The sequence below is a fragment of the Micropterus salmoides genome, unplaced genomic scaffold, assembly GCF_014851395.1.
Source record: "Micropterus salmoides isolate LMB-PRFRI ecotype aquatic unplaced genomic scaffold, ASM1485139v1 Ms_hic_scaffold_3, whole genome shotgun sequence".
NCBI classification, from domain to species: Eukaryota; Metazoa; Chordata; class Actinopteri; order Centrarchiformes; family Centrarchidae; genus Micropterus; species Micropterus salmoides.
In genome coordinates this window covers 39,506,768-39,522,528 of record NW_024042261.1, presented here as the reverse complement: position 1 = coordinate 39,522,528, position 15,761 = coordinate 39,506,768, and the positions used below count along the sequence as shown (strand labels likewise).

Sequence of the window (15,761 nt, the reverse complement as noted above, 5' to 3'; positions counted from 1 at the left end):
AGCAGAGTTACAGATGAGAACACCACACACCTGCAACAACCAAAGGACAGTCAGTACAACTTTAAGACCACTTAAAAGCAATTTGTACATGTACGTTTAAAGGAAATGCAGTGACACCAATTTATAGTTTCTAGCTCCATGTCTTTCATCCAGTGTTTGAATTCAGCAAATGTTTCACTTGCAGCCTGCAGTGTATTCCAGGTGGAGGGAGCAGAGTAGCCTCTCTGACCGAGCCCTGTAAGGACCCTATAGCTACAGACTACAAATACAAGTCACCGGAGTGCAGATTATAGGAACTTGTGTTGTGTGACATGTAAGTGCAAAGATAAGAGGGAGCACATCAAGAATACTTGACTTGTAAAACTAAGCCAATTATGTGCCTCCTTATTGGTAACGAGGGTCAGTTTGTCTTTTTGTGTATTTGTGAATTTACAAAAAAGGTGATATATTGGGATATTTATCGTTATCGGGATATGAATTCTTTGCCATATCACTCAGTCCTATCCTTTAATGTTTATTTTATATACAAACTCTTCCACTAGCACTTTTCCTAACAGGTAGTGTTGTAGTCAAGACCGCCCAAACCGAGACCGAGTCAAGACCAAGACCTGTTCCCCACATCACATGACACACAATAAAATGTGGAACGAGATCATAAGTACTTCTCAAATTGGTTTGAAAGATCCACATTCCTATTAAAACACCCACAAACAAACACTAAGAGCTGAAATCAATGTAAGCATCGCCATCGCGGGGAAGGGGGACGGTAACAACACATTTTTAATTAGGTTCATTTGAAGCAATATGTTTTACATCCAATCAAAGTTAGGATGTTAACAAATAAATCAGACAATGCAAAAGCAATTTATTGATAATCCCAAAAGTTGACTGCTCTTGAAATAAAATCCAGAGTCCTCAGTGTCTGAGACCGAGACAAGAACGCGTACAAATGCGGTCGAGTCCGAGACGAGTCCGAGACGAGACCAAGACCTTCAAAAAGACCGGTACTACAACACTACTAACAAGCACCTTATTAAGTATGCAGATGATACCGCCTTGATGAGCCTACTATAGGATGGGGAGCAGGAGCATGGGCCAGTTCTTGATTACTTCTAAAGTGGTGTTCGAAGTCAAGCCTCCTCCTAAACACCTCAAAAACAAAAGAAATGTCCATCGATTTCAGAAAGTTGCAATCCTCTAACTACTTTTATCAGTGGGAAGCCTATACAATCTGTTACAAATTATAAAAATAATGGCATCGTGCTCGACCATAAGCTGAACTGGGATCTGTGGTCTGACCTCATAAAGCACTAAGACACAACAAAGAAAACTTTTTAAAGAAACGTCCACAGCAAAATGCTTCAGATGTTTCACCGTGCCTTTATTAAAAGTGTTTCGTCCTTCTGCATCATCTGCTGGTTTGGCACAGAAGAGGTCTGTTAGAAAAACAGTAACAACGGCCAGTAAACTAGTAGGGGTGAAGTTACCAAGTATGAAAGGTATCTACAGGGAAAGGATGATGAATAAGGCAGGAAACATTGTTGGTGACAGGAGGCACTTTTCATTTATTCAATCAGCTGACGCTTTTATCCAAAGTGATTTACAATTGCTGTATATGTCAGAGGTCGCACGCCTCTGGAGCAACGAGGGGTTAAGTGTCTTGCTCAGGGACACAGTCTCTCACACCCAAGGCTTGCGTCTTATCCACTGTCGCATCTGGGCGACGATATTCCCTCTATTCTATTCAACAGGTAAATGATATCAGTAAGCAGGATGTTCAGCTGCTCTGGCCTGTCTAATCTATAGCAAGCTGCGGGTATCAGTATGTCAGTCGGTTATGTGATTGTGCTGCAAACTAATTTCCCTACAGGGACAAATAAAGATCGATTGAGTTGAGTGAACAACAGGGGTGTGAACATGCACTTAGCCCACAAGACGAGACTTCAATGAGGAAATATATGACTGGAAAAATAGTCTTTCATTTGACTTTGACAGTGCAGCTGCATATTAAAATGTTGCTTTTCATATTGTTCGTGTCTTGTCCGTCACTCTGTCGCCGTTTAATTAATTAATTCCACCAGGTCCCCAAGATGCTGCCACACAAACGATTCAAGTTGGTGGGGGCATCTTCTACGCTACAGTGTGAGACAGCTTTTTGAGAACTCACCGCACCCCTGGTGAACATGGGAAACATTAATCCTGCCACACATCAGCATGTTAGCATGGTGTCCAAATACAAAGTAAGTGATACCAGCAGTAGATGTGACGGCGTACCCTCCCTTTGATCAGATGGAAAAACTAACCTGGCTACTGTATTTATTGTTCTTTCTAATGATCGCCGTATTTTCTGTATTTATCATTCATCGACTGCTGTTTCTAAGTCAAAAACCCCTCTGGGAAATTAAAGCTTTTTATCAGACGCTATAACGTACTGAGGTTTGATACTCGCAACTTCTTTCTGCTCTTCTTTATCATTATTTGCCATCTGGTGTGAAGCTGAGCTGCATCATGTCATGTTATCCTGCTGCTTCCTGTGTGCACTTTAATCTAACCCAATGTTTGGCGTAACAGATATAAAAACAAACAAACAAACAAACCGTATCAGTGCGAACTCTTGATAAACAGGCAGAAACACACGAAGAGAGCTGAAGCAGTCACGGGTTTAAACCGAGAGGCTCAGCATGAGGAGATATTTAACTGTGATCAAATAAATCTCCACTTCCTCTGTTTACACTCAGCTCCTCGCTCTCTCTCTCTGTGGTTCTGTCTCTATGTCTCTCTCTCCCTCCCCTCCCTCAGTCATTGTGTGGCAGAAATATAAACAGCGCGGCGCTCCACCCTGCAGAGAGAAACAAACGCACTGAACGGGACCGAAACACATTTTAGAAACAGCTGCACTGAGCTCACCTCGTTTCACCACAACACCACCTCCTACGCCGCGCTCGGTTACCATGGAAACCACCGCGGCGCAGAGCGTTGCGCTAAGTGTTAGCATGGTAGCGTTGACGCCTGCTGGTGTTTCGTCCAGATCAGCACATCTGATCTCCTAAAGACCAGATACTCTGATACTCCTACATACTCCTCACATGGATCCTGAGAGTCTGGCGACCTCTTGACCTCTCTTTCTGTTTCCTTTCATCGACAACATGTGGCCAAACATATGTGGACTCTCTGTGTCTACACGCTCAGTGTCCTTCTGCTCCAGTCCAGTTTTTAGTGAAAGGAAATCTACTGACCTCTGTGTTTTTTTATGAGCATTTTGGTGTTTTAGAAACTATTACAAGTCTCTCCAGGATTTTGAAATGTAACGATCACAACTATTAACATGCTGTAAAACTTAACAGCCCGGGCTTTTATTTTCTAGAATCACTGAATTGACCCTGCCTATATTTGAATTGACAGGCCTTTAATTCCTCTCGCACAAAACTGATACAGGCTGCTATGAAACAGTTTATTTATTTCAAACAGAATAATACTAATGTAAAAATGATCCAATAATATCAAATACACGTCATTCATTTGATCCAGCTCCGACAGACGGCGTCTTATGCGCTTTTATTTTGAAGGCAGCAACGTAAGGAAAACAACAACAGGCTGCAGGATGAGAGAAGTTAGCAGACAGAGAGCGACGGACTTCACATGACAGGATTCACTACTTGGATTCATTTTTCTGAAAAGCTGTTCTGATTCTTTTGATGGGTGGAGCCTCACAGACTGAAGGAAGATAAATAATCAGGAATGGACACATTTGGACTGAACGAGGCTTCAAAGGTGACGAGAGGCAGCACTTTTCTCTCGTACCAGGCAGGTTACAGCGGTAAATCTACCAGAATTAGACTTTGGGGCTCGTTGTTTTCGTTAAATGAACAGAACGACTGAATTGTGGAGAATCTAACCGATCTAAGGATGTGCAGCGTGTCCACACTGACATATTGACTCTGCTATTGAAGTTTTACGGTAAATTAAATGAATCCCTTTGAATTCAGTGCAACTTGCACTTTTGACAAATCACTGCAACTTTTCTTCAAATGTGACCTCTCATCGCTGTTTCCCGCCAAACGTCACACAACAGCAAACTCACTTCCTTGTTGAGAAGACGCAGGAGACGTGTGCGACACCAACGTCTCGCATTGACCAACAACAACAAAAGCAGCAAAGGGGACCGTGAAGACCAGGACCCAGATCTTCGTCAGGGGGGAAACTGTTCTGCAGAGCGTGCAGCATTGTAGTCGAACATAAAAGAAATCGTCTACTGACACTTTGCCGCCACAAAACATACGGAGAGAACATCAGAAACACACGGAGGACGTCAGACGAGACGCCGAGACACTGAGGCTGCTGCGTCCCGCTCAGCTGCAGGACAGAATCAAGGTCAGCTGGTTTAAATATGCAGGGTCAGGGTCAGGGTCAGGCCTGCCGAGTCCTGGAGGGGCTGTTTAATGATTAAACCACAATTCTTAAGAAAAAAAAAAATCACAACTAACTTTGCAGTTTTCACTTATTCCCACAATTTCATTGCAAAAAACCCCCAATCGGGCGTTTTTAGACCTCAACAGGCAGCGAGATCCTGGAGGGACCGAGGTTCAGCGTTTCTCCAGAACAGTTACTGCAGAGAATCTAAAGTAATTCTAGTTTATTATAATTATCATTTTATTCAGAGTTAAGTTAGTTGTGTAACAGTTCTCAGCAGCTGTTTGAATAAAAGTTTACAGATAATCTCTTGATTCCAGCAGTTTTAGAGAGAACACACAGAGAACCTAAACTAATTATAGTTTATTATACTTATTATTTCCGACAGAGTTAAGTTATATAACAGTGTTTCTCAGGAACTTCTTTGAATAAGACTAGCAGAGCATACAGTATATTTGAACAGATAATCTTTTCAGACTGCGCTTCAGTTTCACTTTCTGCATTTCTTTGTGTCGTCGGTTTGTTTGTTTGTCCCTTTGACGGCGATGTTCTCGTGCACAAAGCAGCTCTGTAAAGAAATCACAGAGCGCCTCCGACACCTTTGGGATGAAGTGGAACACCGACTGTGAGGCAAACCTGATCACTAAACGCTGTCAGTGCGTTTCAAACAGAGTGCTGGTCGGAGCGTCTGAAACCTCCCGCAGCTCCCTCGACAAATTTATTTTCAGGATAAAACCTCCTGACCAAAGACATAGAATAACAGACAGTTACAGTGATGACTCATTGGCAAAAGCAAAACACACGCCACGAAATCTAGACTCCCACACTAGTGTAAAACCAACAAGTAATGATAATTAACAGGAGCAGGCTGATGGAGGGAGAGTAATAAAGGAACCTAGATGCTGCAGAGATTTCACAGAAGCTGGTCGTTCCAGTCAATTCAATTCAGCTTTATTGGCATGAATGTAAACAATAATACTGCCAAAGCTACAAATAAATTACAAAAGAACAACTAATTTCATACAGTTCATTAAATAAAGTAAATAAATAGTAAAAATGTGTTAAATAATGAAAATATAAAAAATTAGAACCAAAAAATAAAGTGTATATATATAGTAAACATCATCAGTAAAATAACAACATCTGTATCAAATGTGAAATAAAAAAAACAAATAAAAGGAACAATTACTAAAATAACAAACAATGTAAATAATAAGATTTTGAAAAATATATAGAACAATTATTTATCAGTCTAGTCTGCGTTTCCACTGGTTGTCCTAAATGCATTTTCCCCCTAATGTAAGTGAAGTTTTTGGAACGTGACAGAGGAGATGGACTCGGTCCCGGTCTCAGTCCTGGTCTGCAGGGAGGACACGTCTTCCTGTCCGTCCTCTGAGCCTCTGCAGAGTCTGATGCTCCTGCAGGAAGCTGAAGGTTTCCAAATGTTTCCTTCCTCAAGGCCCTCGCTGAAACCTGCCTGTTTATCTGTCTCTCTCTTCCAGTCGCTGCCGGTGTCTCTCGCCCCGACTGTTCTCTTTAATTGATGACGCACACAGAGGGGGAGAGGGGGGGCGAGCAGGGTTGCCAGGAGACAGGAGTGTGTGTTATATCTCCCTGTGGAGGGTGATGTCACGGTGTGTGTGTGTGTGTGTGTGTGTGTGTGTGTGTGTGTGTGTGTGTGTGTGTGTGTGTGTGTGTGTGTGTGTGTAATTAGATAATGTGTGTGAATCATCTCCATTCAGCTCTAATGGAGTTCACTGCAGCTTATATAACATCTGTCTGTCTGTCTGACTGTCTCTCTCTCTCTCTCTCTCTCTCTCTCTCGGCCCTGTTGTCCTCTCACAGCCTCCGTACTCTAAACACAAACACTCATTTGTTAAATCGTCTGTTCCTCCAGAACAAGACAGAGGAGGTGGATATCAGTTAGCCTAGCTTAGCACAAAGACTGGAAGCAGGGGGAAACTGCTAGCCTAGTGTCAGAATATCCAGAGCGGCAGACTAAATTTATGCCCCGGTGCGTCTAAATGTTTCATTTAGCTGCACCGCCACAAAGCTTAGGTGCACCTATATTTTTCCCAGCACCTTTAGCACCGTGACAGTAAACTCTAACCTTCTGTCATAGTTCTGTAAATGATCGTAACCAGGAACACCTGCAGGTAAATGTTTGTCTTTATTTGAATAACAGCACAAACACAAAATGGCCAGACGCCCCCCCCCCCCCCCCCCCTGCCGCAGCCTGAGGAAGCCTCCTGAGTATAAATCCAGCGCCCCTTCTCTTCGCCTTCTTCCACCAGTGAGTTCTGGAGAACATCTGAGTAACGTTTGTGAAGCTGCTCTGTGGAGCTTTCACGTAAACAAACAAGAGTTGTGTTTACATTCAGTGTTTCTTCCAGGATTCCTCGTGTGCACACGTGATCCGTGTTTACACCCGCGTGCGTGAGCCTGCAGCCTTCTTCTTCTCTGCCTTTGCTGCAGGTCTTGGCGAGTGGCCACCTCCCGTCCATCGGTAGGATGGTGCCAGAGCATCAGCGGGGAGGTGCATCGCGTCACCTGCACGTCCTCAGCTCTCAGACAGAGACAGACAGAGACAGCCGTCGTCTCCGCAGGTCCGTCTGCTGCGCCACTGAGCGCGTGCGGAGAAATGTCAGCTCACATCCGACTGCAACGACGCGCAAACGCTGAGAGACGAGCTGAGCGAGAGAGAGAGAGAGAGAGAGAGGGCGGGCAGGGCACTCGACCTTCCCATCACCGCCTCCCGTCCCCGAGGCAACATCAGTCACAGCGGCTCCTCCGTGACCTCTGACCCCGAACATAAACATCTCAACACAAGACACCGCCCGCAGCTCTGCACCCGCCCTCCCTCCCCCCAGTCCTCCTCCCACCTCCACACCCATTCGTTAAACCAGCAGACGCCAGAGGACGATGTAAGGACGTCACGATACCAGAATCCCAGTGACCAAACAATAAATCCCATCATGCACTTCAACACACACTCCTTTAATAAAAACACTGAGCAACACAAAGAACAAACTAACAGCTGTGAGAGGATGTCCAGGACAGATGAGCGCAATCTTTTAGAAAAGGAGGGGCTGATAAATGAGCCGACCTCGCACTTTGCATATTTAATTATTAAATTAACGACCTAATTCTTAACTTTTCTTTACAAACTCAGGTGTGAAATGTTTGAGGATGGTCTCTACCTGTACTGGCAGCGGTTTGAGATTTTTATATTTAAAACTAAACAGTTATTGATGACTGAAATGGATCGTATTGACTCCTCCCACAGTAACGGGCGCGTTGGACTGACGTTCAGTTCTCAGAGCTGCAAACTGCATCGTCATCTTTGGTGATCAAAGTGTGAAACGTCTGCCTGAATCAGCTCTCCGACTGCGAGAAATTGAGGCTTTGACACAGAGCTGCTGAAGGAAACAGCCGTGACTCTGACTCCACCTGGTTTCTGTCGCTACACTCGTCTTCCACGTGTACCGGCGAGTACCGACATCAGGGCCGTCGCTTTGTGTTGAAACATAAAGGCTGAGATTATGGGTGTGACGATGCACAATATCGGGTCACGAGAACAAAACGAGAAGATATTTTAATACTATTTTGAAGAAATAATCAATGCTGAAATATAATAAGATTTTGTGCATTAAACACTTAATTTCCTGCTTTCTGGAGACATTTTCTGCACCAGTTTAAGGTGGAAATGTCTTTATTTATATGGAGGAATCCTGGTGACAGGCGACAATTCAAAATATAATGAAATATAATTCAGTAACCTGCAGCTTGTTTTTAGCTTAAATAGCTTTTTTTGACTAATGCACATTTGTTTCTTCTATATTTAAATATCACTGCATGTTTTCTTAATGTGTAAAAAAAAAACTTTCTCAAAGCATTTAGATTTATTATTTAACATTTCTTGTCACAAACTCACAAAACGTAGTGGGGAAATTTGGTATCGACGTGGCACCGAAGTTTCGGTTCTCCCTACGACGATGATGACGAAAATAACGTTATGATGACAGTAAAGATGATAAAAATCAGGTGCTGGGATGGAAACGGATGAAGGAGATGATGACGAAGGCGAGGAAGATGATGAAGGTCACATATAAACAGTAGAAGCAGCAGCTTTCTGTTCTGTTGCTCAGATGGAAACTGGGCGTCTTAAGACAGGAAGTCACAGAGCTGCAGACAGGAAACAGTCAACCCTGCCCAGCCCAACACACACACGCACACACGCACACGCACACACACACACACACACTTCCAGCTTACCGCTCACTGTAACTTTGGAAATGTTCTGGAGCTGAGACGGTTCAATGATTCATCAACTGATAAGGAACTGGTGGATTTATTCTGCGTCCAGATTCTTAAACGCGTCCGATGTTCTGTTTTCTATCTTGTGTGTGTTGGTCAGACAAAACGAGACATCTGAAGACGTCACCTCGGGCTCTGTGACGGACATTTAACTCTCTCTGCATCATCAGAACAGGAAAGCTTCAGGAAACAGCTTCCCAGAGGTGGAGATGCTCTCAGATCCGGACTCCTGGCGTCTCCTGATCAGCTGGACTAACCCAGCGGCTCTAAAGCTAACCAGGCTATCTTGCTAACCTCAATCTTTTGTTTACTTCATTCGCCTGAACTGTTAATACCTCATTAAAATGAAATCCACTTTTGCTCGTGTGAGGAGGCGGGGGGACAGTAGAGGTTTGAGAGCCGCTGGACAAACCAGTCACTTCCAAACCTTTTGTCTCTGAGGTGTGAGAATAAAACCAGGAAACCAGACTTTCACCCAGGAGGCCGGCGTTCGTTTGTTACATGCAGCCAGACAGCAACACCAGAGTTCAGGGTTTGGGGCCCGAATGCAGACAAGGACGAGCAAAGCAGGTGAAATTAAAAGGGATTTATTTGCCAGAATAGTACAGAACAGTATAATTTATTTAAAATAGGGTTAAATAACTAGGGATGCACCGAAATGAAAATTATTAAACCAAATATACTGAAAAACTTTCCCGAATACTGAACAAGGTTTTTCCACTTTCCACAGAAAGTAAGAATCCACTACAGATTCTTACAGAGTTGTACACGGGGGAAAAACGAGAGGCCATCATTAACCACCGAGTATGAAACACCAGGAGCAACACACTCAACATAACACATCATCAGTGAACCAGCAACGAGTGGAGAGACCGGGCCAACTAAGTACCCCGGGGGGGGGCGTTAGGATACACAGGTGCAACTAATGAGACAATCAATGAGAAATAACACAACCAGGAAGCAAAGCAGGACAAGACACAAGAGGCAGAACGCTTCAAAATAAAACAGGAAGTAAAGCTCACAAAAACACACAAGGATGAAAATCACAAAATAAAACCACAAGGCACGACTGCCTAACCTCACGCCATGTGAAACACAAAGTCAACATTGATTCCTTTTAGATACGTTACATAAAGGAGACTGATTAAACTGCTTTTCCAGTCCTGTATCGTAGTTCTGTGACTCCAGTTTTGCATGATTCAAAGTTCAAAAAAATAATTCTCTGTCTTATACTGACTCTTCATGTAGTCCGTCATTTCAGCCTCTGTCTGAAACAAGCTGTAGATCAGAGGTAACTGATAGGCGGACCGCCGACCTACAGCCGATCTATCACTGAGACTTACTACCTCGTGACGGAGCATTTCTATTTTAACTTGCGCAGCTTTTCTAGCATTTACAGTCCTGGTTTAGCAGCCCAGGAAACTCACAGACCAATCGCATGTGCTCCAATCGTCTCATGTGACGTTGCTCAGCCAATCAAATCTGTGCATTCCGATGCTTGCGAGTCGAGTCTGTGAGATTCACCAGAGACGTTTTGGAAACACACATCAATTGAGGAGACGGAAGGGAAAAGAGATTTCACGAGGCTTTTAATCAAGAATGTACAGATTCCTACATGTACGTTCCTCCCACGGGCAGTTCAACGCCAGAATATCTCATATCTCTCCGATGGCAGCTGGCAGGACAAACTAGAGCTCACGTTTCTCACTGAACAAGAGAAAGTAGGAAAGTGGTAGTTCTGTAAGAGGGAATGAAAGAGAAGGAGGCGTTACAGCTGTTCTGATGTGTTGAGTGTTTATTATAAAATTGGTTAAGACTGAACTTCATCACTTCAAGCTACACTTTTTATTTCATTTTTTCTAAAAATATTTTAGTTCACTAGTTATTTATTATCCCTCCAGTTTGATGTGAAAACTGACTGAAATATTATTTGATTTGAGAGTCCGTTGTTGACTAAAAACATATTTTGATACAACTACACGTTATGGTACTGAATGAAAACGCAAGTTAGTCGTTTTGATGTTCCGGACCTTTGCGTCGGGAAATTTTCTCTAACCGGACCTCTGTGAATTCTAACTGAATACTCCTGATGTAGATGCTCCTGTCTCTTTAAGGCCCCCCCTCTCAAAGCCCGCTGTCTTCTGATTGGCCAAAATTGGCATTTTACTGTCCGTCAAAGTGTCTCTGATCTGCCAGCAGCTGCTACGCCGACCTAACGTCACCACTGGTGTTCCGTCAACAAAGCGTGAAGAAGAGAGTCCTTCTGGTTCTGGTCCTGGACCGTGGCGGACCCTCCAAAGTTTGACTCAGCTGCAGTCAGGAGGTTGGGTGCGAAGGAGGAAGCAGCTCCGACGTGACAAAGCGTTTCCTTCAACACGGCGTGAATCTGAAGGAACGCTTCACCGCTCTCCCAGATCCAGCTAACGCTAACAGCAGCAACGCCTCAGGTACTAAACACAGGTGAGCCGACGTTCACCTTTTATACTGAAGGGAAACTGACGATGGCTACAGATCAGACGAGACCCAGAGACGCCCCTCTACGACACAGACTTCTTTCACTTTAGAGACATGAAGGGGACGAGGAGGAAGGTCAAGAACCAGATTCGATAAGTAGATTCAGAATCAGAACACTAGAACGGTACCAGACCCTGTTAATAATGTCCTTTAACATCCTTAAAAATACTAAGGGGAAAAGACCTGTGGAGCTTTTTCACACCAGAGATTTAATATCTGTCATAATTACACTGATCACATGATGAGATGTGTCAATGGATTACCTGCTCAGGTGAATAACGTCCTTACAGAAGCCACTCATACCGCCTTTAACCAGAACACTTTACACGTGCATCATTTCCTTGAAAGAATAGCAGTAGATGTAGAAGCTGAGCCAATGTTCAGCGTTTTAATGAGAGCACTGCAGGCCAGCTGATCAGAAAAACATGCGTCCACAGGGAAGAACACAACAAACAAATGAAAATGAATTGAACAAAATTAATTCATCTTTATTTGGGTTTTGAATGGAGCGGGTTCCTTGCAGGAAGTTTGGGCTAATGACCAAGTTCTTTCCAAGAAACCTCCAAGAAAGTTATGAGGAAGTAACAGACGTGGACGTATTCCTGCTGAACCTTACAGAGAACAGGTCTGATGAGTTCAGGGACCTCGTCAGACTGATCCACATTCCTGCAGACTGCCTGAGGAGACGAGCCCGGGGGCACAGAAAGCTTCATTGTACTTTTAAATGTGTTGGTTTGTTGATGTTTGATTTGATTCCACCTGAACAATTTACACAGAAACGTTTAGGATCGGAGGGCTGGTGAGCTGGTGTCAGTTACTGGAAGACCTGAGAACAGGAACGACCAATCAGCTCCTTTCTTCTGGTGAAAACAATAAACCTCCTTCCTGGTAACGCTGCTCTCAGACATTACAACACGACGAGGTTCATTATGAAGATGATGTTCCCACGAAGAGGACGGTGATCACGATAATGACAGGATGCTGTTGATGATGTCGCCGTGAGCAGCTGTTCGTTAGTTTTATCACCACCAACAGAAAACAGGCTCCTGTCACTAAACATTTACAGCAAATGAATCAGAAAAATCACTTTGATGCTACGCTGACTTATAACAGGGTGGAAGGAGTCTCACAGTGGAAGCACTAACTAAGTACATTTACTCAGGTACTGTACTTAAATTTGAGGTACTTGTACTTTACTTGAGTATTTTCTTTTCGCGTCAGTTTCTCCTTCTGCTCCATCTCAGTGGGAGATTTCGTACTTTTTAGTTCACTACATTTATCCGAGTCAGATTTTTACACATTTTTCATGTTAAAAACATTTCATGTGAAGATTTGCTGCTTTGAATTTTGATTATTTTAATGTGTTTTTAATCATTTTGAGGTTTGGACTGGGGACGCACTGAAAATACTGAAAAACTTCCCCGAATACCGAGCATTTACATTTATTTTTCCCACTGCATGAATAGTCAAAATGTGCTTTTTCCTCAGTGTTTCCTGCAGGATGTGCAGAGACTGTGGAAAGTAAAGTAAATTACATGAGTCCATTTACTTTTAACGGACACATGCAACATTTTTTATACTTTCTGTGAATATAATCCAGTTATTCTTATTTCCATCCTGTACAGACGCCTTATTTTGAAAACCGGACGTTGTCACATGTGTTTCCTCGTCGCGCTAAATCCATCCAGTCCGACCCGGTTTGATAAATAATGTTGTAACATGAAGACTTCACAGCCTCTCTTCATACTAAAGAGACAAACTGACAGGATAAAGTCTCTAACCTGCCTGTCAGCTCGCTCTGGGCCGCTTCACTTACCGTAAAGGCTGGAATACGTGTGCACTCTAAATGTAGGCGTGGCTAGTTTAATCTCCTTCTCACAGACGAGAGTCAGAAACACTCAAAGCGTTTCTTTTCTTTTGCCACAGATGGAGCAGATGTGCTGGAAACAGTTCAGCAGAACACTTTAAAATGCTTCCACACTGCCGACGTGTCAGCGTGATTGTTGGGTAAAGTTTATTCGGTCCTTTGATGAATTAGGCCGAACACCGAAAGTGCTTTTTCTGGCCGATTAATTTCGGTACATCCCTAATTTGGAGTGACAGAACAAACATTATGAAGGAGTCACTGTGACAACAGTTCTCACTATTTTTACAATTAATGGAGAAAATAATCAGTGGATTATTCTATAACTGCACTCTATCAACCAGCTGTAACAGTAAAAACTGCTTTTACATGAATGCAAATAATCTAATGATATAATATTATAAACGCTCCGTACTTGTATGGCGCCTTTCTAGTGTTTTTACACTACATTTGCATTCACCAGTCAAACACGTTCACACCCTGGTGGAACAGCTGCCAGAGGCGGGTCAGGGTTCAGTATCAGGCCCAAGGACACTTTGACACGCAGCCTGGAGGAGTCGGGGATTGAACCGCCGACCTTCCGATTAACAGTCAGAGGCGACAGTTTTCATTCTGCACTTTTACATAAATACTTATATTTCAGTAATATTTTCAATGCAGTATTTCTACACTGAGGTGAATACTCCCACATTTATCACGACAACGTAACGCGACTCTTCAGCGAGCTTTAAGAAGAAGAGGCAACAAGTTCCAAATGTACAAGGTGAGTTGTTTGGTGTTCTGGATCTGACGGCAGAGGCTGAAGAGACCGGAGAAGAACATCAGAGCGGCTTTAACTCGTTGAGCTAAAGAGCTGAAAGTCTGCGGGACAGACGGCGAGCTGGGCTTCGCTCTGCTGGTCCGGCAAAGCTGTTGAAATCAGCCAGGTTTCACAGACAGGAGCCGCTTCGATGTTTATACCCAGGTGCGGGACACTCTCAGTAACGTTACCGTTAGTGCTCCTGCGTCTAACTGTTGTCTAGCTTTGTTTGCTAGCTCGCCACCCGAGTTTCAAAGCAACATGATGCTGCTGCCGGTTTTGAGCGGGCAACATAACCGGGCTCAGCAGCCTCTGTGGACGTAAGGTTAGCTAACGGCTGACCGAAGAGGACGCTGACGGAGGAGGCTCAGAAGAGGAAAAGAGAGAGAGAGGCCGAGCGAGAGGCTGCAGGACGTTGGCGGGAAATAAAAGGCCGCGGGCCAGACGGCGAGCGTCAGTGATGTCGCTGCGTCTGGTGTTGCACTCTGAGACCGTAGGGGGCGCCAGAAGACAAATCTTACATGAAGTTGTTTTAAATCGTTTTTATTTCCAACACGGCTTTTTTGTTTTATTATTAATATTTTGGTTTTTATATTATTGCTGGTATTTTTAGACACGTCTCAGTCCTGGTTCAACATGTAAAGCACGGATGTTTATTACTGTTCTTTTTATTTTTGTCACTGATTGATTAATGACTTAAATCAAATCTGCAGCTGAAGAAGAAGAAGAACAGGAAGTCTCTTCTTCTTCTGTGGTTCAAAACATCTCAAACCAAAAAGAATAAAAAACTCAATGACTACATTAATTGTCGCGTGTCTCCGTGTTTACCCGATCTGTGCATGGTATCGATCCGTTTGATCAGTGACGTCAGCAGGCCCAAACACACACACACGCGCGCGCACACACGCACGCACACACGCACACCTGTCTGCAGACATACTTTCTTATAGCTGGATCAATCAGAGCAGCGTGTCGATGATCAACAGGCTACAGCAGCCAACCAATCACAGTGATTGACAGATGATCAGCCGGCAGCTGCTGCACAGACACGGGACAGACCGACACACGGAGGAGGAGCGCGTGGGCTGCGTGTCACGCGTCCGGGCGCATGCATGTTGCGGGAATGTGCGTGCGCGTGTACTCACGGTGTGCCGGAGGTCCTGCAGCGCTACGCTCATCCTGGAGCTCCGTGCCCGAAAACAGAGCGCTACCGACGGCCGCTCCGCCGGCCCATCCTCCCCGGATCCCCGTCCGTCTGTCCTCCGCGCTCTCTGCCCGTCTCCCTGTCTCCCTGTCCTTCTGTCTCTCTGTCCTTCTGTCTCTGCGTGTCTCTGTCTCTCCGTCCTTCTCCTTCTTCTTCTCCTTTTGTCCGTGCAGCAGCAGCAGCAGCAGCAGGAGAGTCTGGAGGTTTTTCAGCTCTCTGTCTCTCTCTGTCTCCCCAGACCCCGCCCAACATCCAACCAGCCTCTTCCTCTCACAAACAAACACACCCCGAGACACAGAGGGCTGACGTCATCCACACGGCCCTACGTCACCTCCTCCAGCTTTGCGTGAAGCTCAACCCGCAGGCAGGGCTTCAAAAACTGTCCGCACAGAGAAGCAGCAGCAGCAGCAGCATCATCACACCTGCAGGACGCAGGTGGAACCAGCCGACACTAACAAGTACATTTACTCTAGTACAGATTACAGGTACTTGAACTTTACTGGAGTACTTTCTTTTCACGCCTCTTTCTCCTCCTGCTCCATCTCAGAGGGAGATACTGGACATTTCTCTGACAGCTTTTCAAACACAAAACACACGCAGACTTTATAAAATATGACGTTTTGTTATAAATTAAACTCCAACTTTTTACACAA

At 44.4% G+C, this 15,761-nt stretch overlaps 1 protein-coding gene across 3 annotated transcripts in view; it reads right to left on the bottom strand.

The window, feature by feature from the left end:
• ece2b (endothelin converting enzyme 2b) overlaps positions 1-15,368 on the bottom strand; it is a 52,448-nt gene extending 37,080 nt beyond the window's left edge. Inside the window, exon 1 of one of the 3 annotated variants that reach the window (XM_038692910.1) lies at positions 15,050-15,368. In XM_038692910.1, the coding sequence (XP_038548838.1) occupies positions 15,050-15,082 (33 nt within the window). In that variant the 5' untranslated portion in view covers positions 15,083-15,368. The remainder of the gene's footprint in view (positions 1-15,049) is intronic. The other 2 variants (XM_038692911.1, XM_038692913.1) reach the window with 2 other exon arrangements.
• Between the last annotated feature and the right edge of the window lie 393 nt (positions 15,369-15,761).